A 24,994-nucleotide genomic window follows, 5' to 3' on the forward strand; every position below is an offset into this window, starting at 1 on the left:
TTTTTCTGCAAAAAATAACTCTACTGAATAGAGTAAAATTCAGGGGGGGCAAAAAACAAAAACAAACCTCTGTGAATGATCATGAATTTACTATTTGAGCTCAGTCTCATTCCCATGGGTTGCTTGTTCACACAGGATGTGACTTTCTGTGGGATTGATTTTTGACCTGGCCTAATAGTCCGATATCCTCAAGCTGCAGTCCTTCATAATAATAAAGGGACAGATGAGAATAAATTCAGCAGCCACATCACAACTAACACTCTGGATTGCATTACTTACAGTATACTGTATAGCCTAGATGACTCAAATGTAGCACAATGCCAGATGTTCTCTGTGACCCATCTGTTTCTTACATTTAAAAGATTTAATGTAAGCATCTGACACAAAGACAAATCTTAAAATGACCAAAAATGTGAGGGCTGATAGTGCAGCAAAATGGGTAATGATTTATGAGAGAGCATTTGGCTTCTGCTGTGACTTTCTTTCTTTTTTGTGATATTTTCTTTTTTTCTAAATGCACCCCCCAAAGGAAAAGCTGAATAAGTCATCCATTCCACTGAAGAATTACACACACCATGCTGGTGCTCTCTGCACACATGGTGCTCACATTTTACACGTGTCACTGAGATCTGATTCTTGTCCTTCACTGGGTAAAGCGTTGTTTCAAAGAACACTTGGGGAGCTTTAAAAACAGGCTACCACACCTTCATAACTCATAATTCATATTAACAACACCTTACAACTGTCACAAACCATGCTGTCAGCTCTAATATCCGAATTAATCTTCCAAATTAGATGACATATATTGAGGGCAGCAGACTGTAAGTCTGGTACCCATCTGTGGAAAAATCCAAGTAAGTGCTGGTCATTTCAAGAGTTACAAGCAGAATAAGAGATCTACTCTGTTTGTCCAGCCAACATAGCCATAAATAAATGAAAAGACTTGGCTTACAAAAGGTTTCATCAAAATAAAAGAAGAAAAGGAAGTGTGCAGCCAAAGAGAGAGAGAGAGAGAGAGAGAGAGAGAGAGAAAGAGAGAGAGGAGAGAATATCCTTTTGATATTTTACATTTATTGCAGTTGCTATCCACTACAGAACCTTATTAAAATGATTCAATTTTTTATTCAATAAAATGAACACAAATAAACAATACACAGAAAAAATATTTTACAAATAAAAAATATTTTCTATTTAAACTATGAGTAATTTCTTTCCTATTGCATCACTTTTCTTCCCTGTGCTCTCAGCCTAAAATAATCCATCTGCTGACTTTTTCTGTATTTAGCTTTCCTGAATGAAGCACAATTCAAAGTCTTAAATATATTCTAGTCGATGCTCAGCTTGTTGCCCACACTACTCCCCATTACTGTCCTTTGGTTCAGCACATTAAAACCAGCAGACCTGAACCCAAACATGGATGAACAAAGCACACCTTGTTCTGTGAGGCTCCACAGCTGGAACCAAGAAACAGTGCAAATGCGAACGTCAGTGCCAGCTCTGATTTACTGCTGTATTTTTTCCTCAGAAGTGTTTTTTAAAATATATACCCTTTTTGGTGAGGCATCAAAATCTAGTAACATATAGCACAGACTTGCTGAAGTAATGTGGGCAATTGTTCCAGAATCTCTTTACCAGTATTGGCAGCAAGACATACCTAAATGCATATACCACTAGGTTTTGATTTGTGATTGACATACCAGAAAAAAAAAAAAATCAAAAGGATAATGGAAAATGAATATGAGCCTCCCATTTTCCAACCATTCGAGGGAATGCATTTAATGGTATAAGGAAAAACTTTTTTCCTCAGTGTGTCAGACCAAGCTGACGTGTCCATTTTTCCTCTGAGACACTTAAGTGAGTGCTATTGGCAGTTGAATGGCATTTTTAAGGGAAGGGAAAACATTCAAAGTACTTTGGCAGGAGTCTTATCCAATATCTGCTAACAGAAAAATCAGGGAAGGAATAAGATGATGATAACGAGCGATTGAATCCATCACGCAAAACACACCTTGCACGTCCTTACCCTACCAGTCAAACATATAAAATGGAACATTCAAATTGTCAAAATGTATTAATTTCTAATGTTTAATAATTGTGAAATATAAACACATGTGGGTATGCATATGCATAAATACACTGACTGACCACTTTAACAGTAACATTTCTACTCTAATTATACAGTAAGACAATTACATGGTAGCCAGCCAGGAGCTTCAAGTTAATGCATCAGATTGGAGAAAAAAATGTGATCTCAGTAACACGGATTGCAGCATGGTTTTTGAAGTACTACACAGAGGATACAATGTTCAGAACATATTACATAGCATCAGGATGTGTCTAGTGGTACTTGGACCAGTTTTCGATAACTCTTAGGCCAGTAGTCACCTTTGTGTCACCCCTACATTTACAGAAGGGGGACTTTTGATCCAGTCACCACCTACCAAACCTGAAACTAAAAATAACAACAAACCATAGCACAACTGAACCATTCTTGTGCTGCAATATGAGTGTGACCATGTTATGTGTAGTGTGCTTTAGATTATGCTGTCCATGACGGAATGTCCTCTATGCTTTGCCAATGACAACAGCATCTGATAATGTGGCATGTTACTGCATGTTCCATGTGCCTCTTTTGTAAATGCTGTCTAGTTTGTGAAATGTACTGAGAAGGTATAATCCACTCTATTGAATCTCAGCAGAGCCCAAGATCTTGGTCTTCAGACCTCATTTGGGTGACAGGAAGTCAGGGTTCATTAGTGAGCTATTTGATGGAAAGCCTGGAAGCACATCAAGAATAGATTGATTTGAGTGGTTTTGTTGGGTATGGATTCATAGATTTAATTTAGCTTTGCCTGCCCACTAACTAATTTGGCTAGGGGGGTGTCAGTCTCTAGAGTCTCTTAGCCAGTCTACCGCAAGAGATTACACTTGGCTCATTCATTGAGTTTCAAAATCACAAAGCCACTAGATAAGATGTGTTTGGTTATTTTTTTAAAAAACATTTTGGCAATATTATCCTTAAATTTGCCACAGTTGTTTTCCAGTTCTTCACTGTTGTATCAATTAAATTTTGTTTAGCTCTTAACAAGGGACATTGTCACAAAGCCAGTTTAGAAAAATGTATAAATTCAGTATTAAAATATTGATCTCTAATGAGCAAGCAAGAGATGACAGTGACATGGAAAAAATCCCTGAAATGAGATGAGGAAGAAACCTCAAACTATTACAAGTACTTGTACAAGTTCTACATTTATTCAAGTATACCTGATAGCAAACACAGGAGATTTGAGTTGTAAACAGCCAAATACTTTCCCCATCTCTTTTAGCAGAAGTATTAACCAGCTCTATAATGATCTTTAATGAATGTGATCATTATGTTTATGTTCACAGAGAACAATATATCTACAGATCTACAGAGTCTTCTTATTTTTAGTAGATAAACATTACAGGGCATGTTTGATGACTGTTAAGACAACCAAAAAAAGTGGAAGGATCCAATGCCTTTGCTATGTAAGCAATTACATGTGAAGCTGCTGATTTTCAAGAGATAAGGCTGTCTGAATCTAATTATCAGAGCTAGCCAGAGAGCACTCCAACCATGCACTCCAATGTTTATTTAGATTGTACTTGACACGGCACACACCACTCCCAAAAGTCATTAAAAATCTCTAAAATCTATTGGAACACAAACCTTCAAGCATGGTACAGTGACAAAAAGATACAGATCTAATATATCTCAACACCAACAGCACATGTACAAACAGCCCTACTCTTATTTTGCAGTAACTACAGGCATGCAGGTGCAGATTGAATAGATTTTTCATCTGGGGTGCGCACAAATCATCATAAGGATTGATGGGAAACACCACAGTGGAAGAATCATACTCTAGTTTGACTTGTATGTGCATGTCAAAGGGAGAGTGCTGTTACTGGTGACTCAATTTTGCATTGTGTGTTGTCATAGCAACTGCTTTTAGTAAATAATACATTAACATTTACACTCATTCACTCAGCAGATGCTTTTGTCTAGTGCTTGTGTTTATACTTCAAGTACAAAATATATCTAATGGGTGTGTACCTATTCAGGCATGTAGAAAGTTATGAAATTATGGAAATTGTGTGTATGTTTGTTTGGGAGAAAGTCTCAAGATCTCCTCGTCATGAATGAGTCTTACAATGTCAGGAACATCACAAAGACGTTTTTCATACTAGCCAGTAACACTTGATCTCACAGCTTGAATGAGGTCACTGATTTTCCCTTGTTATGTTTAGCTATAATCAGACTCTTTCATTTGGCAGTCTCTGTGTCGCCACTAATCTGATTTGTGGAAAAAATACTGCAGCAGGGATAACTGCCTTATGACCCAGAACAAGCTCTCAGGGAGACATCAAAATGTTGCAAATGGAGGAAGATTAGTGGATATAATGTCAACAACACTTAAAACAGGTGCCTCTTTAACATTGCCACTAGCCATGATACTTCAAACACATAACTGCAATATAAGGGTAATTTTAAACAATTACTATTACAGTAATAAAAACACTACTACATACACACAAAGCACAATGTCGCAACATAAAAACGTTAGCTTTAAATACTTAGTAAATAATATAAGGTCAAATAAACTAAAACATAATTAATTAAATCCAATTAAAAAAATTAAGTAGGAGACAAAATCTACGACCTTGCATTATAACTTTTTCCAATACTAGACAGTGTCGGCCGGTCAATAGGGGGCGCTGGGGTGCCGCCATCTTAAAATTAGCCAGAGAAGAATGCTACTTTTACAATAATTATATATTTTAATAATGAAATAAAATCATTTACTCATACTATTCAAGGTCATTCAATACTATTATTTCATTCATAGGAGTTTGCATGTTCTCCCCGTGCTTGGTGGGTTTCCTCCGGGTGCTCCGGTTTCGTCCCACAGTCCAAAGACATGCTTCTAGGCTGATTGGAGTCTCTAAATTGCCCGTAGTGTGTGTGTGTGTGCCCTGCGATAGGTTGGCACTCCGTCCAGGGTGTATCCTGCCTTGATGCCCAATGACGCCTGAGATAGGCACAGGCTCCACGTGACCCGAGTATAGATCGGATAAGCGGTACAGACAATGAAATGAAAAGAATTTCGTTCATATGGACACCGGACAAACGAGTGTACATATAGGTCCGTAAACTTTTGAAAAGCATGTGATTTGAGGCTGAGCTCTGACTGGCTTGTTTCAAACTGTCCTTAGTGAGCAGCACTCTGGGCCCGAGCCTGCCCACTTTTGTTGTTAGCGAATCAATATTGTTTTATATATTTGGCCTCATGTGATTGGACGATACTCAACAAGCCTTATTGCCACTCAGCAGATTGTCAGTTAATGGACAGGTACTGATTAATGTGAAAGCAAGCGAAATATCTCAAGAAGAAAGAAAATTCGGTTAAATCTTAAAAAAAAAAAAGTTTGGATGAAGAAAAGAAAAGAATCAAGGAGCTTGAACCAGACTGACCCAATTTTTAAATTCAGCAGCAGGCAAGTGATGGCAATATAGCTTACACTCTGCTTTTCCAGCACTTCTTATTGAATGCATTGGCAATCCTGTCAATGGAAAAGAGACTGGTGACTGAGATGACTGACTAACCAGGTCACTGAGAAATTTGCAAGCCAGAAAGAAAAAAGAGAGCAAAATTTCTTTTCAAATAGTGTCACTGGCCTGTGATTAGGTAACTTTCCAGGGTGTGTGTGTGTGTTTAATGATTACCTTTATGATTTACCTTCATTGCTTCATTACTGATAATATAGCCACATTGAACTCATATTCACTGATTCATAGTACATTTAGTGCATGCTTTAACAGTTGACTAACAGTAACATTTTCAATATTTTATCTCGGCAGTAATGATACATAATCACCTGATAAATGGCTATTTACACTCCTGCATTACAAACACCCCCCCCTCCATCCAAACGTTTTTTAGCACCAGCCTACACAGCTGGAAAATCTGAGGCATGTGCCTGCAGCCTTGTGCATGATCAGGCAATCACAAGAGGTTCAGGGTTCAGGTAAAAGAATACTCTTCCTATGTAAGGTCAGTTTACATGCTGATAGAATTGTGCTATGGAAAACATTTCTGTACTGACAAACAAGTTTTAGCAAGAAATCACCAGATGACTTCCTAAATTTTTAACTGAAAAAAGCTTCAACATAATGCCTCCTTCCTTGTGGTGAGTGTTTAAATAAGAATTTCACTAAAATTGGTTGAATGGAGCTTTGCTATTAACATATGTAAAAAGCATACACCGATCAGGCATAACATTATACAACCCCTGGCAAAAAGTATGGAATCATCACTCTTGGAAGATGTTCATTCAATTGTTTAATTGTGTAGAAAAAAAACAATCACAGACATGCCACAAAACTACTTTCACTTAACATTCCAACCTTCTGGACTTAAGAAACACTTACAAAAATAAAAAAGAAAGAAAATTGTAGTCAATTGCAACTGTTTTTACAGATCAAACAGAGGAAAAAAATATGGAATGACTCAATTCTGAAGAAAATATTATGGAATCACCATGTACTTTGCAGTTCTAAAACAAACACCTGTATCTGATTACAACTGCTAATTAGTCTGCAGTTAAAAAAGAGTGCTTGCACACCTTAGTGAGCTGTTGAACCAAGCTGATTGACATAAATCATGGCTCCAACACGAGAGATGTCAGTTAAAACAAAGGAGAGGTTTATAAAACCTCTTGAAGAAGGTAAATCTTCACGGAATGTTGCAAAAGATGTTGGTTGTTCCCAGTCAGCTGTGTCTAAAATCTGGACCAAGTACAAATCACATGGGAAGGTTGTAAAAGAGAAGCGTACTGGTAGACCAAGGAAGACATCAGAGTGTCAAGATAGAAAACTTAAAGCAATATGCCTTGAAAACAGAAAATGGGCAGACAAATGGGCAGAAAGTGGAATCAATGTCTGTGACCGAACTGTAAGAAATCGCCTAAAAGAAATGGGATTTACATACAGAAAAGCCAAACGAAAACCATCATTAACATCTAAACAGAAAAAAAAACAAGGTTTCAGTGGGCTAAAGAAAAGAAATCATGGACTGTGGATGACTGGATGAGAGTGATATTCAGTGAATCTGCATTGGACAGGGTGATGATGCTGGAACTTTTGTTTGGTGCCATTCCAACGAAATTTATAAAGACAACTGCCTGAAGAAAACATGCAAATTTCCACAATCATTAATGATATTAATGATAATGGGGTTGTATGTCAGGTAAAGGTATGGGAGAGATGACAGTCATTACATCCTCAATAAATGCACAAGTTTATATTGAGATTTTGGACACTTCTTATTCCATCAATTGAAAGGATGTTTGGTGATGATGACATCATTTTTCAAAAAGCTGTGAAAACTTTCCTTCAAGAAAGACATGTCAATGGCATGGCCTGTAAATAGTCCGGACCTCAATCCAATTGAAAATCTATGGTGGAAATTAAAGAAAATGGTCCACAACAAGGCTCCAACCTGCAAAGCTGATCTGGCAATTGCAATAAGAGAAAGTTGGAGCCGGATTGATGAAGAATACTGTTTGTCGATAGTGAAATCCATGCCTCAGAGAATTCAAGCTGTTATAAAAGCCAGAGGTGGTGCAACAAAGTACTAGTGGTGTTTTTGTTTGGTGATTCCATAATATTTTCCTCAGAATTGAGTGATTCCATATTTTTTTCCTCTGTTTGATCTGTAAAAACAGTTGCAATTGACTACAATTTTCTTTCTTTTTTAATTTTGTAAGTGTTTCATAAAGCCAGAAGGTTGGAATGTTAAATGAAAATAGTTTTGTGGCATGTCTGTGACTGTTTTTTTTCTACACAATTAAACAATTGAATGAACATCTTCCAAGAGTGATGATTACATACTTTTTGCCAGGGGTTGTATGCCTGCCTAATATTGTGTTGGTCCCCCTTTTGCTGCCAAAACAGTCCTAACTCATCAAGGCATGGACTCCCTGAAGGTGTGCTGTGGTATCTGGCACCAAGATGTTAACAGCAGGTCCTTTAAGTCCTGTAAGTTGCAAGGTGGGTCCTCCATGGATCGGACTTGTTTGTTCAGTACATCCCACAGATGCTAGATTGGATTGAGATTTGGGGAATTTGGAGGCCAAGTCAACACCTCAAACATTGTTATGCTCATCAAATCATTCCTGAACCATTTTTGCTTTGTGGCAAAAATGCGGCCCCATACGCAACAAACTGCGATGCACTGTGTATTCTGACACCTTTCTATCAGAAGCAGCATTAACTTTTTCAGCAATGTGAGCAACAGTAGCTCGTCTGTTGGATCGGACCACACAGGCCAGTCTTTAGTCCCCATGTGCATCAATGAGCCTTTGTTGCCCATGACCCTGTCACCGATTCACCATTGTTTCTTCCTTAGACCATTTTGATAGATACTGACCACTGCAGACCGGGAACACCCCATAAGAGCTGCAGTTTTGGAAATACTCTGATCCAGTCATCTAGCCATCAGAATTTGGCCCTTGTCAAACTCGCTCAAATCTTTATGCTTGCCCATTTTTTCTGCTTCTTACACATCAACTTTAATGAAAAAAATGTTCACTTGCTGCCTAATATAGCCCACCCACTAACAGGTGCCATGATGAGGAGATAATCAGTGTTATTCACTTCACCTGTCAGTGTTCATAATGTTATGGCTGAACGGTGTACTACCTCATGCTCCAAAATAGATGGATATATTGATATTGATGGATATTGGTATGAAGATGAATATTGATAATTCATCAGTAAGCTTTGAACAAACAAAAAAAAAAATTGCAAATTGCAATAAAGGTGCACTTAAGTGGACACCAACTCTACATTTGCCACATGTCAGATAACTGCTTAGCATTTTAGAATTCCTTTTCAGGTATAATATTCCTATTAATATTTTTTATTTCAGTTTTCAATGGCTATTAATGGCTACATATGTTTGTGATTCATTTTATTACAGTAAATTAGTAATAATTTCAAATCTTGAAAATGGAGCAAGAGACATAACCCTGATACACTCCAGGGTTCCAGGTCAACAAACATTTGGCCATATAGTGTATATTTGTGGCTTATGGGTCGTGATTTTACTTTAATAGAACGCAATGATGAAACATTTTTTCCATACATCAGTTCTGTATATAGAAAGTGATGGCGTCATCAGTGGTTACACCTACTAGCATTTTTAATGTAGCCTTTTTTTTGGCTAGTGGCCCTGATGGTAGTGCAGTGGTTAATGGTAAGGCATTGTGCGCAGTTCACTCTGTCCAAGAAATTCACATGACTGGATGGAGAATAGTATTTTTCTCCTAACCACTTACTCATGGATGGTATAGGTTCAACCATGTGTGGCAATATGCCAGTTCTTTGTTGATCTTAACAGGCATGCTGTAAATTTTGAGGTTATTATTTAGAATTTTGCCTTTAAATAAAAATATCAAAAGTTTATTATACTACAAAATGTAAAAACAGATATTGCTACCTTTTCTTTGGAGTCTTTTGACCACACTAAACTTTGTGCCCAGTTGTGGCTTTGTTCTTTTCCATCACACCAATCAAACAACTTTAAGAGCAGATGTGCATAGCTTTCCTACACATCTTACAAAAAGCTCCAGGACATACTTTCCACACAATACTTTATTGCTACTTTATGCAAAGCCATATCAGGAAGCAGCATATAATTATTTCCAAGTACCTTGGGATCAAAGATATTTTCCTTATCCATGTGACCAGTGGCTTCAGTACATAGCTGGGAAAATGGGACTTTGTTATAGCCACATAAGGAGGTTGCAGAAATGATTTTCTAAATGCTTCTAGAGCATAGATATTCTTTACACCATCCTTTACAACACTGCAACTTTAGTGAGAGTCAGTCTGTTCAGCCAATCATTGCATCTAAGCAAATGGAAATAGTGATATAGGCTTCTAATAGGCTTCTTCATTGCTAGATTGATTTTTCACTCTACCCTCACACAGTTGCCATTTTATCAGGATTATGTACACTTTGTAGGTTTACACTTACTGGCTGCAGCCCAACTGATGCTTTCCACAATGTGTCAGCACCTCACCTACCCCATCCATCAACAGCTGATGGCTACAGGTTATTAGATATTATGTGGACAGTATTTCAGTCACAGCACCATTTCTGAGCTTAAACACTTATACCAATACCATTACTGGTTTGACAAATAGTCCATCGACTAAAAAAATCCAGTTGATAATGGTCCTTTGCTTAGAAACCAACACTGATCAGTAACTACTAAACTGTACTACAGCAAGGTTTCTGACATTAAAAGACAGTTTAAAAGCATTATTGTGTATACATTTAGACCTGTATATGTTGTGCTGTCAGTTTATTAGACATGCAATTTCTAATAACTAATAAACTCCAATGGCTAATTTTATTGAAATTTTGAATTGCAATTTTATTGATTCTATTTCTATGACATGGACAATTGATAAAGCATATTACATGGTGTGATTTTGATTTAATGGACAAAAACTAAGTTCCACAGTTAATAGTGCCAAGCTGGTTAACGGTTAGAGAGGCACATTTTTGGCCCAGTCAAAATCTGAAGGTGGAAGTTCAATTTAATTTAATTTAAGGAAGCTACATTTTAAAATTTAAATCCTGTGTAACATGACTTTTTTCCCTAAATCAAATAATTATTTGGCCGACTCATGTAGACTCAGGGTTTTCCATTATCAGATTGCTGAAGTGCTTATAAATACACTGATCAGATTTCCAAAACTGAATGTGCCAAGGTTACCAGATTTCTTTATATGTGTAAAAGAACTTGCTGTTTCCATTAAGCCTGTCTGCTTGGGGAACATCTAATGAAGTAAGGTCTCTTTACGAGTGAGCCTGCTCTGGGGGATGGGGCTGCTTGTAAATACTCTAAAACTCACTGCCTGCTTTAGGGAATTAAGAGTTTTAACAGCACCAGCATAGACTTTGCAGGATTTATGAGCCCTGCTACTTTGTGGGGTTTAACTCTTTATTAATTATAAAGACAGTTCAAATAAATCTAGAATTTGGTATTTTCCATTTATTTTGGTATTTTATTATATTTTCCATATACACCAACAGCACTCATGATCACAGATTTACCAGAAATTAAAAACAAAACAAAACAAGTCAACTTGAAAGGTAAGGAAGTATCAAACCACTGAGGCTAAAATAAGGATTGAATTTTAACTGTATGCAATGTTTGCCAAATAAAAAAAAGTTAATAACAATGCGAATAACTAAATACCCCCACCCCCCAACAATATTTCCTGCCACTTGTCTTCATTTTCCTGACCAAATCATATCTTGTCACTGAAACATGAGAGGGAGATAGCATTGAAATTTGTTCAGTGCTTACAGCTGACAGCCGACAGTACAGGAATAACCACTGAGAGTAGAGGTGAGGGGTGCTTGTGTGTGCTTGTGCATGTGAGTGCTTTTGTGTGTGTGTGTGTGTGTGTGTGTGTGTGTGTGAGAGAGAGTGAGAGAGAGAGAATATAAAACAGAGTGAGAAAGTGGGAGAGACTAGATGGGTGGGGGATTTGTATCCTGCTTGTAGATGCTGTTGTGCCAAGAGGTGGGGAACTGGGGAGAGGGGCGGTACTATCAAACATTACTGTTTGTTGAGGCATTGAACCAGAACACTTTTTCATTTAGGGAAGAGAAACACTCTTGAAGAGAGCTTATGTACACTTGTATGACAGAAGTGATGTATTCATCTCAGAGAAAGTAACAGGACACACACACTCTCTCTCACACCTATAGGCTAGCTGACCCTGGGGGATTCTCATGTCTCCCCAAAGCACTGAGGAACTTCAACCAGCTGCTCTTCTCTGCTACGGAAATTTTGAAGAACATCAAAACCAACTGTCTTTTCCTCATATGTTCTCTTTGGAAGGCATTCTCTTTTCTTTCACAGCTCTGGGTTCCTCTGGGATCCCACATTAGAGGATATATTAACAAAACCAGGACTTCTGTACAGCTCACGTGGTCTTGTAAGATTTTTGGATCTAAATCAGAGGCTACTGGTTCATATTTTCATTTCAAGTGCATAGGATTTTGCACAACCAACAGGTTATTTGTCTCATCTAATCAACTTTGAAGTCTTCAAGAGGATTGTAGAGTGTTTGGGACTTTTACAGCCTTAGCGTCTCTGAACAGACAGAGTTGATTAATTGGGGGCTTAGGAACAGAGACTTGTCTCCGCTAACATTTATGACACATACCAGCAAACAGCAGGAGATTTACACAAGAAGAGCAGACAGAGAGAGATTGGAAGAGGAGAGAGGGTGAGGGGGATCCTACAGCCATCAAAAGAAGTAATGAATACCAGAGAGACTTTGTAAATCTTCCTAAAAACCTCTGCAGGATACTGAAATACTACTGCTGAAGAAGGTGAAATTATCCGGTAAGACTAATACTTACTTCATTCTCTGTGAATGTCAATGGGTCACAAGTCACAAACATAATTGCTTCTGGCTTACCACGATTAAAAAAAACTGCTTGTAATGTTTAATTGCAAGGTATCTACTAAAACTAAAATCCAAAAGACTATGTTCTATGTTATGTTCTGATTTTGCAGTTTGAACTATTATGTAAATAGTTTGTCGTCTTATTAAGAGATATTGGGAGCTGAATTTCAGTCAGATACACAGGACAATTACACACAGGAACAATTTGAAATATTGGGGTTAAGCTTTTCTGTGTTCAAAGGAAAACCAACAGTGAGTCAATGAGACTTGAGGGATCTGGTTCATGTGTGCTGTTTTCAGAGATAATGAACACACACCTTTTCATCACAGGTCTGCATAAATATGTGCCAATATTCTTTTCTTGAGGACCAGCCAAATATTTCCCCACAAGATCAAAATGATTATCCTGACCATGAACAAACAAACAAAAACAAAATAGTCATAGTGCCCTTCAGGGGCAATTAGCCACCAACAACAATTTAGTATACCGAAAGTTAAAGACAAATAGTTTCTGAGAATCTGATGCTTATCCTTAATAATGATGTGAATACTCTAAGCACAGGTCTGGGAGTGAAAAGAGGTCCCGGGAAAAAGGAGTTCTGATGCTAAATAGTTATAAAGAGAACAGGATGAAGGTGCTGTGAGGGACTGTTTCATCCCTCAGGAAGCTCTGTCCAGCTGCAGTTTTGGAGACACCAAGTCAGGAGGGGGAGAGAGTACTGAATTAAGCCTTGTACATTTTGCCAGGTCCCTGTTTGGAAAAGGATGATCACAGTGGCTTCTCAAAAAACAGCATCCTGTGACTTCAATAAATCAGTGTATAAGTACAGTATGCTGCCAGTAATATATGAAACTGCTACAGTCACACCAGATTGACACAAATTGACACAAATAAAAGCTGAGATATGAGATAAAACAGAATACATGCTGTGGAGATTTTTGCCCATGTCAGCAGGTAGATTGTTTAATGACATTCTTGTTAAGCTTAAAAAGCCTGTTTATGTCTGATTAGTGCACAGAGTTAGTCAGATATTAACAGTGCATCTGGAGTGAATGTGTGTGAAGGTAACAGTATGAGGTCACTTAGTCAGGGTTTGAGTCTCATCAGCTGCTACATGTTTGTGTGGGAAGGGAGGGGATCTCAGTTTGCTCTAATGAGCAAGGAAAGCATTTATGGAATGCCATGGGTCAGGTTCAAATGAGAGGGGAAACAGAAAGAGACAGCAAAGTGAGTAAGAAGTGAGACAGAAAAGCAGAGAGAGACAGAGAGAGAGGAGGGGTGGGCGACCAAAAACTGGTAGTTATGCCCACTCACCCTCTAATTACCTAGAGAAACACACAGCTGCACAGACACCTCAGGGTGGACTAATGGAATTTTCCTTTGTCCCCTAGTTGTTCTGTAGACACTCCTTAGACCAAGGTTTAGAATTTTGACTGAAAAGTTGGTTTGACACAGAAACACTAAACCATGTTTTTCTTAATTACTGTTATTGCTGTAAATGTAAGATTTAAAATGGACCTTTCCCAAAATGCCAACAAAGCCTGCATAAGATATTTGCAGGCAGTCTGTTACTGGTTATCATAGTCTGAAAAAAACAGATAAACTATCACAAGCTGACATGCTCAGTGTGAGTGTGTGTACAAGTAGGAGAAGGGGTAGAAATGAAAATTATTTGTTTGCAAAATCTCTTTTACTATTGCTACTATCTGCTCAGTCACATTTTTTCCCCACTAGCCAGAAGACTGCCCCACCACTGTGTATGAAGACACAAAAACACATACAGACTCACTCAACTCATTTGATTGCTTCTCTACAGTTGTGTGTCTCCGCACAATTTATAAAGAGTTCTTTATAAACACAGACACACACAGGTCATGTTCCACAACGCAAACATGAATCCACACATGTTCAAGTGAGAGTGAAACCACAACTGATCTGCTGACAGGAGAGTTCTCATTGGTCAAGTAACAGTTTTTTCTCTATTTGATTTATTCACCCTATCATTACACATCTATTAGGACCACTGTCAGGGATTTCCTCCATGTGCCCCATGAGAAATAGACTTCCCGCAAAGGAATGCATTATTATTTTTTCCCTGAAGCGCAAGTGGAAAAACTGATGAGATCAGGGTTGTTCTTGTGAGAATTATTTTACAGAGAAGGGAAGGAATTGTGAAGAAATTTTCCATGTTTTTTTGATTATTTCAGTGCTTGATTCAACTAACAGGACAAAGTACTGTGGTATTTTGTTTGCTAGTCAGTGTGCGTTAAATGGCTGGATCAGAATATACATTTAGGCTCACCACAGCTTCTCCAGATCATGCATATGAACTGTCCATGTGACACTAGATGTTATCCCAGCCTCATTCCTGGTTTTATCTATCTTTCTCTGTTTTTATGGAAATGTGTTTTTCTTAACCCAAATCACTTATATAGTAATATTTAATTATAATGTTTTTTCATTTTAACATGGATTTCAGGGAGACTTAATCCATGTTGGCTTTACTCCCAGATTTACAAAGATGTTGAAAAGCAAAAGCACAGAACACTCCCATCCTCTCCAAAGGATTCTAAATAGAGCCTAAGGTCAAATGTGTCTGTCTTCTGATCATTGAGAACAAGATGGCTGGTGGCTTTGATTACTAGACCAGGGAAGATGAGAAAACATTTGAACAAGAGGCATTTCAATATATGACAAGAAAAAGTGGGAAAAAAATACAGACTGAATATCAAAATAACCCATTTACAAAAGCCACCAAAAACTCTATAGATGTTAAATGTTTTAAGCACTTTAATATTTAAAAAACCCAGCTCAGTGAAGCACTGAATTTGTGTGTACATGCATGTGGGCAGAAAGTTCTGTGTGGTAGAGTATTATTCTGCCACAAGCAGCTTTCCATTAAAATCCCCAAGACAGCATGTTATTCCTTCTTAGAAGCTTCTCATTCACCTCCACTCATGTGCCTGATTCAGTTTTTCTAATAAGAAACCACTGTCAAGTCAATATAAAATTTAGATAAACATCACAGATAACTATTATAACAGTCAAACAGTGACAGACTGCATCTCAGACTGTCTGATTGCTGTAAGGTTTGGTTGAAAATCATAGGTAACAACATCTGCATGTTTCATTAAAGTGCCACTAAGTGTGATTTGGCCTGAACTGTGGACTGCATCAGACTTTCCACTCTCTGTGAGGTAAAGGCTTGAAGTCAAAGATAGGAGGTGGCGGCTGCAAACACTCATGGGCGTGGCAGATAGCCAGATCTGAACAATGCCAGGACATCCATACAAACAAATTCAACTGACATCATTAAAAACAGTCCCAATCACCTAGCAACAAGATTCAGAAATCTTATCTGGTGTGCTGTGTGGGCTGCTTGCTGTGGAACAGTACGTTAGGGATGGACTGCTTATGAAAATATGGGAGAGTTTAGCTCATTACAGGAACCCAGACTTTGTTATCTGCTAAGTCTAATGACTCACTGCTAAGTAAACAAATGCTGAACCTCAAACACTGATCATAATCTGTCTCATCTGATGGTTTAAAGAACATGGCTTGATTCAGGAATCTCCAGTCAGGCCAAGGGCTTTGCAAACTGAGGTCAATGATGTGCTATAATCCCCACAAACAAACTAATACTTTCCAACTACTTTCCTCACTTTTTCCCCACCAGCTGGATAGGAACATAGTAACATGTCAGACCCATCTCCCTGTTGAAATGTAACCAATCCCTGGAGACCAGGAGAGCCCAAGGCGGCATTAAAAACAGAAGCAGACTAATGTTGGTGCTAACAAGCTCTCTGGCATGTCTATAGCTCAACAAACAGGTGACACATTGCCCATCTGGAATAGAGTAGGATGCATTATATGGTTAGGGAGGCATGTGCAGGCGGTGTCGAGTTGGAAAACATGCTGTGAGAGGATCTTACAATTTATTCAAATAATTGTACCTATGTGTTATTTTACAAAAGACTTTAAAGAATGTAAGTTTTTGTGCCAGTTGTGGAGCTAGGCAGGTTTTCCATTCTAAAATTTTAACTGATATGCACTGAGAAAATGAATATTTAGTTGCAGGTTTCTGACAGTTTTACATGTTGTTCTTATTCCTCTATGTACCCTTTAATTCCCCTCCTCTCATCTCTCACACTCCCCTTTATCTTTCACAGAAGCTTACAGCACAATTAGGTGTGTGCTGTTGGTGCTACCATGGAAGTCCCTGCACTGGTCTTTATGGTTTTGATCCTGGTGTGTGATATGTTCCCCTTATTGGAATGCAACACTGGAGTTCAGGAGTTTGACAACAGTGATGAAGGCCCAGAGCCTGGATTCCTTTCAGGCTCACGCACCCGCCGGGCAACAGAAGTCCCATCCCAGGACAAGTGCTCTTATACCTTCATTGTTCCCCAGCAAAAGGTCACAGGTGCTATTTGTGTTAATTCGAAGGAACCTGAGGCTGTACTGGAGAATCGGGTAAATAAGCAGGAGCTGGAACTTGTTAACACTGAGCTCCACAAGCAGAAGAGGCAAATTGAGACTCTACAGCAGCTCGTAGAAGTGGATGGTGGTATTGTTAATGAGGTGAAGCTCTTACGCAAAGAATCACGCAACATGAACTCTCGTGTGACACAACTCTATATGCAGCTTCTCCATGAGATTATCCGCAAGCGAGACAATGCACTGGAGCTTTCTCAACTGGAGAACAAGATTCTGAACCAGACATCAGAGCTGTTGCAGCTTTCCAACCGCTACAAAGATCTGGAACATAAGTACCAGCATTTGTCATCACTGGCAAACAATCAATCCACTCTTATTGCTCTACTTGAGGTACAGTGTCAGAAAGGACCACCAGTGGTGGCACCTAGACCACTGCCCCAACCCCAGCCACAACCTCAACCCAGGCCATCGCCACCTATTAACAAGCCATACCAACCACCTATGTTTAATCGCAACAACCAAATAACCAATGAGATCCAGAGTGATCAAAACCTGAAAGCGCCACCACCTCCACTACCCACCATGCCAAGTGGCACTCACAGCCCATCTACAACCAACAAGCCATCTGGTGAGTTTCAGTTTTTACTCTAAAACCTGGGAAAAATAGTAAGTTCACTAGAGACAGGAAAATTCTGTTATTACAGAATTACTGATTAGTAAATAATTTGAAAATATGATCAGTATGAAATCCAGTAAGGTTTATTATGTCATCTCAATCTGGTTGCTTGTGGCTCCACACAAGCATTAAGATTATTTAAACTATTAATTATCCAAAGCTTATATTAACAATTTGCATGCAATTTTTTTTAAATAACTGGTCAATGACAACATGGGAATCACAGTACTTTGCGTATATAGGCCCATACAAGCTATTTTAGATGAACATAAGCAATTGGACACTGGATTCTCAAAGTGGCCACAACCACAAAAAGTGGTCGACTAAAGAATACTTTAAATTTGGTGAAGATCCAGGAAACACACATTAAAGACTTAAATAGAAATCAAGTGGGTATTTTATTGCTATTCTGCCAAATATATTGATTATAATGAAATTAAATTTTTCACAGACCTTTCTTAAGGATTGTGGCATAACACAATTCAGTATCATGTTACATCATAATCTCAGGGGGTATAATACAACTGCTAAGTTAGAGGTAAGAGGTAAGAGGTCTACCAGAGTAGAGTCTACCCAAAGCCATGAAAGAGTCAAACAAGCACAAAAAAGAAAAGCAAATTCGCCGATCCTTCTATGAATTTTTGTTTTACAAAGATGCACTTTAATAGACTCGTATTTCTCTTGTCAAAAAGCCACACCAAATCTGTTGAAACCTGGAAAAAAGCAGTGGTAACTCACATTGTTCAACCTGCACATCTGTCTGCAGTTTACCTTTGTTTACACAACAGACTTTGTAACATAGCGCAGTCTTTGTATCAGTTCAACCACTGTAGAACCTGCCTGCTATTAGCAATCAGAATCTGAGGCATTTGTTAAGCTGCAGAAATAATCTGTGTATTTTCCTGTTAACTCTGCAGTGAGTAAAATAACCTTATTATTTACCAGAGCAACCAAATTGAATGGAAAAATTAAAAAAGTAATTTAGATTTGTGGTTTCCTATCACTAATAGGACACTCACGAGTTAACAGAATAAAACCCGCTCTCATAATGAGGTGACAGTGACAAAAAAGGTTTATAATTCAGGTAGTTACCTCTCCACTATTGCCTCTAGCTCTTGCTCATACATATAGAATAGAATAGCTAAATATTTGGCAGAAAAGCCACTAGCTGTAAAATAAGTATTGCTTCTTATTTCCTAATTACAGTCTGCATTGTGGCAGTCAGTTCATACTGGAAAATCCTCCATGACCAATTAAACAGGGGGTGGATTGCAGGAGAAAGTTTAAAAATGCTGACACACACAGGTTTGTAAGAAAACCTAACAGGCTCCAGGATAATAAGCCAACACACCTAAAAGCCTGCATACAGAACAAGTAAACTGAGCTAGCTCTGAGCTAATGATGAGCTGAGCCAGAAGACTTCTAGATCATATTAAATGTAAACCTATTTTTTTCTTCAAGTTTTAAACACACATCATTTGCTAGTTTGGCAACATTTATATTCAACATGGTGTTTCGGTAATTTTAACAGAAGAATGCTGAATCAAGTAATGGTTGTGGTGGAAAGTTTATAAATTGTGTTTGTGTGGTATTTGAGATTATGAGGCTGTAATAAATACTGGAAGCCAGACTGCCAGTTACTATAGACTGATGATTACAATCTGTAGAGTCTAGTCCTAATGGCTATTTTTCACGTAATCTGGGGCTGATCATATGCAGGACTAAATAACACTCTAAAACACAAGCAAGCTACATTTAATGGGTTATTATGGCTAATTCCAGACCTGTTCAAATGGTGTTTACTAAACCTATGTATTTAGCTTATCAGCATTACTGGGTGTATTTGTATCTGTTAATTGCTCCAAATATTTGTATCTGACCCAATATTTGGATTTAAACCTCAAGTAGGTATGGCCTAAACCCAATTTTAAAAAAATCCCCAAAAAACCCAGCCCAGGACAAGTACTCTTATACCTTCATTGTTTTCTAGTAGAAGGTCACAGGTGCTATCTGCATTAATTTGAAGGAGTCCAAGGCTGTACTGGAGAATTGGGTGAATAAGTTAAACACTGAGCTCCACAAGCAGAAGAGGCAGATTGAGACTGTACGCCAGCCCTCATTTTTATTTATTATTTCAAATACTTTTTATTTGTTATTTCAAATACTTTTTATTTGTATGTGCCATTGCATTTTCCAACAAATTTGCTTTTTCTACTGTATTTCCTAAAATAAGCCTCTACACACTAATAGCCTGTCCAAGCAGTGCTAAAGGATATGAGTGCTAAATTTGAGTCATAACATTATATTAAGTTACAATCTACTAAATTAAAAGAAAATGCTTATAGTTACAGTTATGGTGATGTGTCAAAGCAAAGGGCTTTCAAATAAACAAGGAAATTGGAGCTAGTCAATGCAAAACAACTACACTAAATAAAAGAGAAAAAAAAATTCTTAAGGAAGCTTGGCTCATTTTTGACACATCTAAATCAAATCACTATACTTGACTAGGGAGCTTTCGAAAAAGGAAGTGCATTAATCAAGTAACTGAAATAGATTTAGGTCACTCTTCAGCTTTCACGTTGTGCTTGGCCTCCAAAATGCAGGCATTTTCCAAGGCCAGAAATCGCAGCCAAAGTCAACCCCAATGTTGTGTTGAGAGCTTTACCAACTAAAGTGAAAAGGAAACAAAGGCATGAGCCACAGAAGATCACTGTGGGCAGCCTACTGAAACGGAATAACCCCCCAACACACACACGCACACACACACACTATACTAATCCCAAAATTGGAACATGAGCCCAGGGAATCCCATTAGAAGTAGTCAGACATCCTTAATAAGGGCTATGATTCAAACTTTGGTATATGAATAGAACACTACAAAGAATAGTCTTCACATTAGTCTTTCAAGTCAGGTGCAATTTTTAGTTATTGTTTTTTTTTTTTTTTTTTGCATTAGGCCCCTGGAAAGACTGTCTGCAGGCCCTGGAAGATGGCCATAGTAACAGTGGTATGTATCTAGTGAAGCCTGAAAATACCAACAAGCTCATGCAGGTATGGTGTGACCAAAAACAAGACCCTGGAGGCTGGACAGTCATCCAGAGACGCATGGATGGCTCTGTGAATTTCTTCAGGAACTGGGAGACATACAAGGTAAGAAAAAATGTGGCTGTTTTTTTTTTAGTATTGTGTTATACAGTACTGAGGAATTTACAAGAGAGTACCAGTGCATTAAGAATAATCTGAAGTTTGATTAGCGATGACTTTCATATGCTATGACCTCTTCAGTAAATCAATCATGACTAACAACTTCTGACTACATAATTTGATTTAGATAATCTGGACCAGAGGTTGTTCAGCAACATTCAAGTCTTTAAATCAGTGGCGAATGAAGAACATATGCTAAGCAGAAATCACTATAATCTAATTGGCAAGCCATCACTGAATTATGCCCTGAATTTGTAAAATTATTATTACAGAGAAGTAGGCAAAAAAAAATCATATAATTATTTTACTTAAAGCTATTTTAGACAAGTGTCTCAAGCCTTGAAAGAGGATAGTGGTGAATTTATGGCTAAGCTCACTTTCAGATCATGGTCAAGGACATTAGTTGAATCCCTTACAAAATTAACCATGGGTAACTGACAAATCAGGTCTGTAAGACATGCTTGATCATAGTGAAAACACAAAATGCATGTGTACAAGGGAAGAAGGAGTTTTACACTGATGGAAAGCATATGCTGATTGATAAATACCATATGCATGAGAAACAGAGTATGAGAGGCTGAATATCTAGAACTACCCTATCCTTACATCCACATAGATGTAGATCTTACCCATGACCTGCACGTTTTTCTTATTTATGAATAGGAAAAGGAAACATCCATTGCAGATCATCCATTTGAATCTCTTTTCATTCCCACAGCAAGGCTTTGGGAATATAGATGGAGAGTACTGGCTAGGGTTGGAGAACATTTACTGGTTGACCAATCAGGCTACTTATAAGCTTTTGGTGACTCTGGAGGACTGGGCTGGGCGCAAAACATTTGCAGAATATGCCAGCTTCAGGCTGGAACCTGAAGCAGACTTCTACAAACTACGGGTGGGCCGCTACCATGGCAATGCTGGCGATTCTCTCACCTGGCACAATGGCAAGCAGTTCACTACGCTGGACAGAGATCATGATGCATACACAGGTAGGCTAGAATGTATTAATTTACTGAACTTATACATATCTTATTAGAGCACATATAAAAGTGTGTATTCATTATAAAAATGTCTGTGTATTAGTTTCATTTTTATAGTACATGTCAAGAATGATTAAAAGAAAAGCTACTAGGCATATTTATATAAAAATAACCTACTGAGATTAAATATTTTAAAATCATGTAAGAATGTCTTACAAATGAAGTTTTAGAAAATGTCATCACATTATTTCCTTTTTTGCTAATCATTAAATGAAACCCATCCTGGAACCGAGTCAAAACAACATACTCAAAAACATGTTAGAGCCATTTATAAATGCTTAAATGGTTATTTTTTCTCTCAGGTAACTGTGCTCACTATCAGAAGGGAGGCTGGTGGTATAACTCCTGTGCCCACTCCAACCTGAATGGTGTCTGGTATCGAGGCGGGCACTACCGCAGCCGCTACCAAGATGGAGTGTACTGGGCTGAATTCAGAGGAGGAGCATACTCCCTAAAGAAAGTGGTGATGATGATACGTCCCAATCCCAACACTTTTCACTGAACAGCATACAAACCAGACGAAAAGACTATACCCCACACATACAGAAAGTTGAAGATGTTTATATTTATGGTAAATGGAATCTTTGGGATGACAAATCCTCTCAAAATTTATTTGTGGCAATGTATCCTCCTGACATCTGGAAAATTTGGCCTTCATATTCCATTGTTCATAACAGTTTCTGCTTTGTGTTCATCTGGTGAAATTATTTGCAATACAATTTTGGCTTTGTTTAACCAAACAACAAAAAACACTCTGTCCTCATGCAAACATTATAATTAAACTTACGTTTATATGCGACAGATTATCTATTTTTGAGTGGTCATATCAAATATGTGACAGTACAGCTTAGAAATAGCGCTTTCAAAAAAATATTATATGTGACCTAAGACACAGGATGCACAGTCTGGTGGTAGACAAGTTATGCTTGATTAGTTTTTATGAAGCAAAAAAACAGAAAAGGATTTTCTGAAAAATAAGTGGTTGAGTGGTTTATTTCAATAATTACAAATCACTGTCCAATTTCTTGAAACGAAATTAGGCCAAAAGATGACATGACTAATAGCAGACTAATGGCTTACCACTACCAGGAAGAGTCTGAAGGGAAATTTCTGAAACTGTACACTGGTATTGCTGAAATGTTTAAGCCCTGATATATTCAGTGAATGCCAACTCATTGTTGTATATACTGTGGTTAGCAGCAGAAGCGGGAAGAAACATCCACAAAATCTTCTACAGATACTTATAATAAATGTAACGAACTATACAACAAAAGACAGGCAAACATTTCTGGTGCTATCTTAATAACATAGTTCCTATGAGACAAATATTATCTGGTATGTATTTATTCTTCCTTGAAGTTAAAAGACAATTAAGAAACAGATCATTACTATCATATCAATGTAATGAAGAATAAATAAGAACAATTACGGTACTACTTTTTTTTTTTTTTACCATTACTACTGTTAAAATAAAATCCAATATTCGATAATATGAATTACTTAAGAAAGCTGTATTTAAAAAATACATTCTGTATAGAGCAACAGTATGAGTAAAGCAGTTAAAGTATGTTAAAAAGCCTGACTTAAGGCACAGGGGTTTCTACCAATTGTCTTACCTCCTGGAAATATCACCTTCTGGCCAGGTTCCTGGTCATATATCTTGATATAAAAAGAAATTTATACTATACCACTATCAAGATTATGTATTCTTTGTGCTTGTTTGAGATTTTACTATATGTTCCGGTTTTCTTTTAAATAATTGGAAAATTGTACATAATGTACAAATTTAAACGTTGGAACCAACCCAGCATATTTCTGTATATATAATTTTGGAGAAATTGTTTATACTTCAAGTGTAATAAATGTACTTGCATCATCAAAATGTTGTAATAATAAAAAAAAAAATGACATCCTGTTGTACAGGTATATGAGGAGATTTGCTGAATGTTAAATGTTTTGCAGAAACAGTGTTGACTAGTTCCCTGGTTGCCTGTTAATAAGAGTGGGAGAAAAAATACCCAATATATACTGTGTCTATACATGTAGGTAGGTGATTAACACAGATGTACAGATGCATTATTTTAGTATTTAACTATGCAGTTCAGCTGCAACTTAAAGCCTTTATTTGTCAAATTTACATTACGGCACAGTGAAATTGTTTTCTTCACCCAAAAACTGTTGAGCCTTAACTGTTTTTTGGTTGGTATGGACTATAGACAAACCACTAAATAAAATATGGATTGTACAGAGAACGTAACACTTAACAAAGAGGCTGTGTTATGTACAATCTGCCCTGCACCAATAGTCTTATTAGTAAATATGTAAGTTACATGTAAACAGCCAATTATTTCTGATTAATGTTAAGCAAGATCTCAAAACAGACTAATAATGCTTTAGTTTTCTTTCTCTTTGACAGCAGCAAAATCTAATAATTAATGAATAACATATGAGATACAGTTATAAAAAGACATTACTTTTCTTCTACCAAAGTTTGTTGTAGACACAGCTGTGAAATACAATTCCAAAAAAAAGAAGTGTTTTTTTGTTTTTTTCAGTGAATGGGTGCATAATTTTGGTTGAGGAATTTTACATTCATTGTGCACATAACTTGAGCAAAGTCTTTGCATGGATGCATAATTAATATACTCTAGATTTCTTAACTACGAAGGATGAACAAAAAGCTGCAAAGTACCTCAACCGTATTAAAATGAATGAGGATCAGAAGTTTACTAAATCTTAAGCATGCTTGAGGCCCTTCCTGGTGAAAATGGAAAAACCTTAGAATATCTTGTGTCGAAATCAAAACAGTGGACACATACCAGGTAGACCAAAGGCAATTCCATTCTACTTGAATGAGGTGGGGAGAGGAATATCAGTGACATTCAACAAGACAATGCCAATAGGAGAACATTAAATGAAAAGTTATAAATAAGGTGCATAGCAAAGCCTGACCAAAGATTCAACAAGAATAACAAGCCCATGTATTCAGGTCAAATGTGAGAAGAGTAGCCATGGATAGACATGGATAATGATTTTGCCATGCCGACTAAAATGAGTAAGCATGAGTAAGACTTCAGTAAGCTGAAGAGGTTTCACAGCAGGGTGTTGGTTTT

General features: G+C 37.5%; 2 protein-coding genes across 3 annotated transcripts in view; one reads left to right on the forward strand and one right to left on the reverse strand.

Moving 5' to 3' along the window:
- ralgps1 (Ral GEF with PH domain and SH3 binding motif 1) overlaps positions 1-24,994 on the reverse strand; it is a 106,404-nt gene that overhangs the window by 34,688 nt on the left and 46,722 nt on the right. The gene's annotated exons all lie outside the window — the stretch shown is intronic.
- angptl2b (angiopoietin-like 2b) lies at positions 11,667-23,791 on the forward strand. Its single transcript, XM_058388669.1, has 5 exons — positions 11,667-12,459; positions 16,694-17,589; positions 20,594-20,787; positions 21,560-21,830; positions 22,184-23,791. The coding sequence occupies exons 2-5, from the start codon at positions 16,734-16,736 to the stop codon at positions 22,381-22,383; spliced, it is 1,521 nt and encodes a 506-aa protein (XP_058244652.1). The 5' UTR covers positions 11,667-12,459; positions 16,694-16,733; the 3' UTR covers positions 22,384-23,791.

The sequence above is a fragment of the Hemibagrus wyckioides genome, linkage group LG05 (assembly GCF_019097595.1).
Source record: "Hemibagrus wyckioides isolate EC202008001 linkage group LG05, SWU_Hwy_1.0, whole genome shotgun sequence".
NCBI classification, from domain to species: domain Eukaryota; kingdom Metazoa; phylum Chordata; class Actinopteri; order Siluriformes; family Bagridae; genus Hemibagrus; species Hemibagrus wyckioides.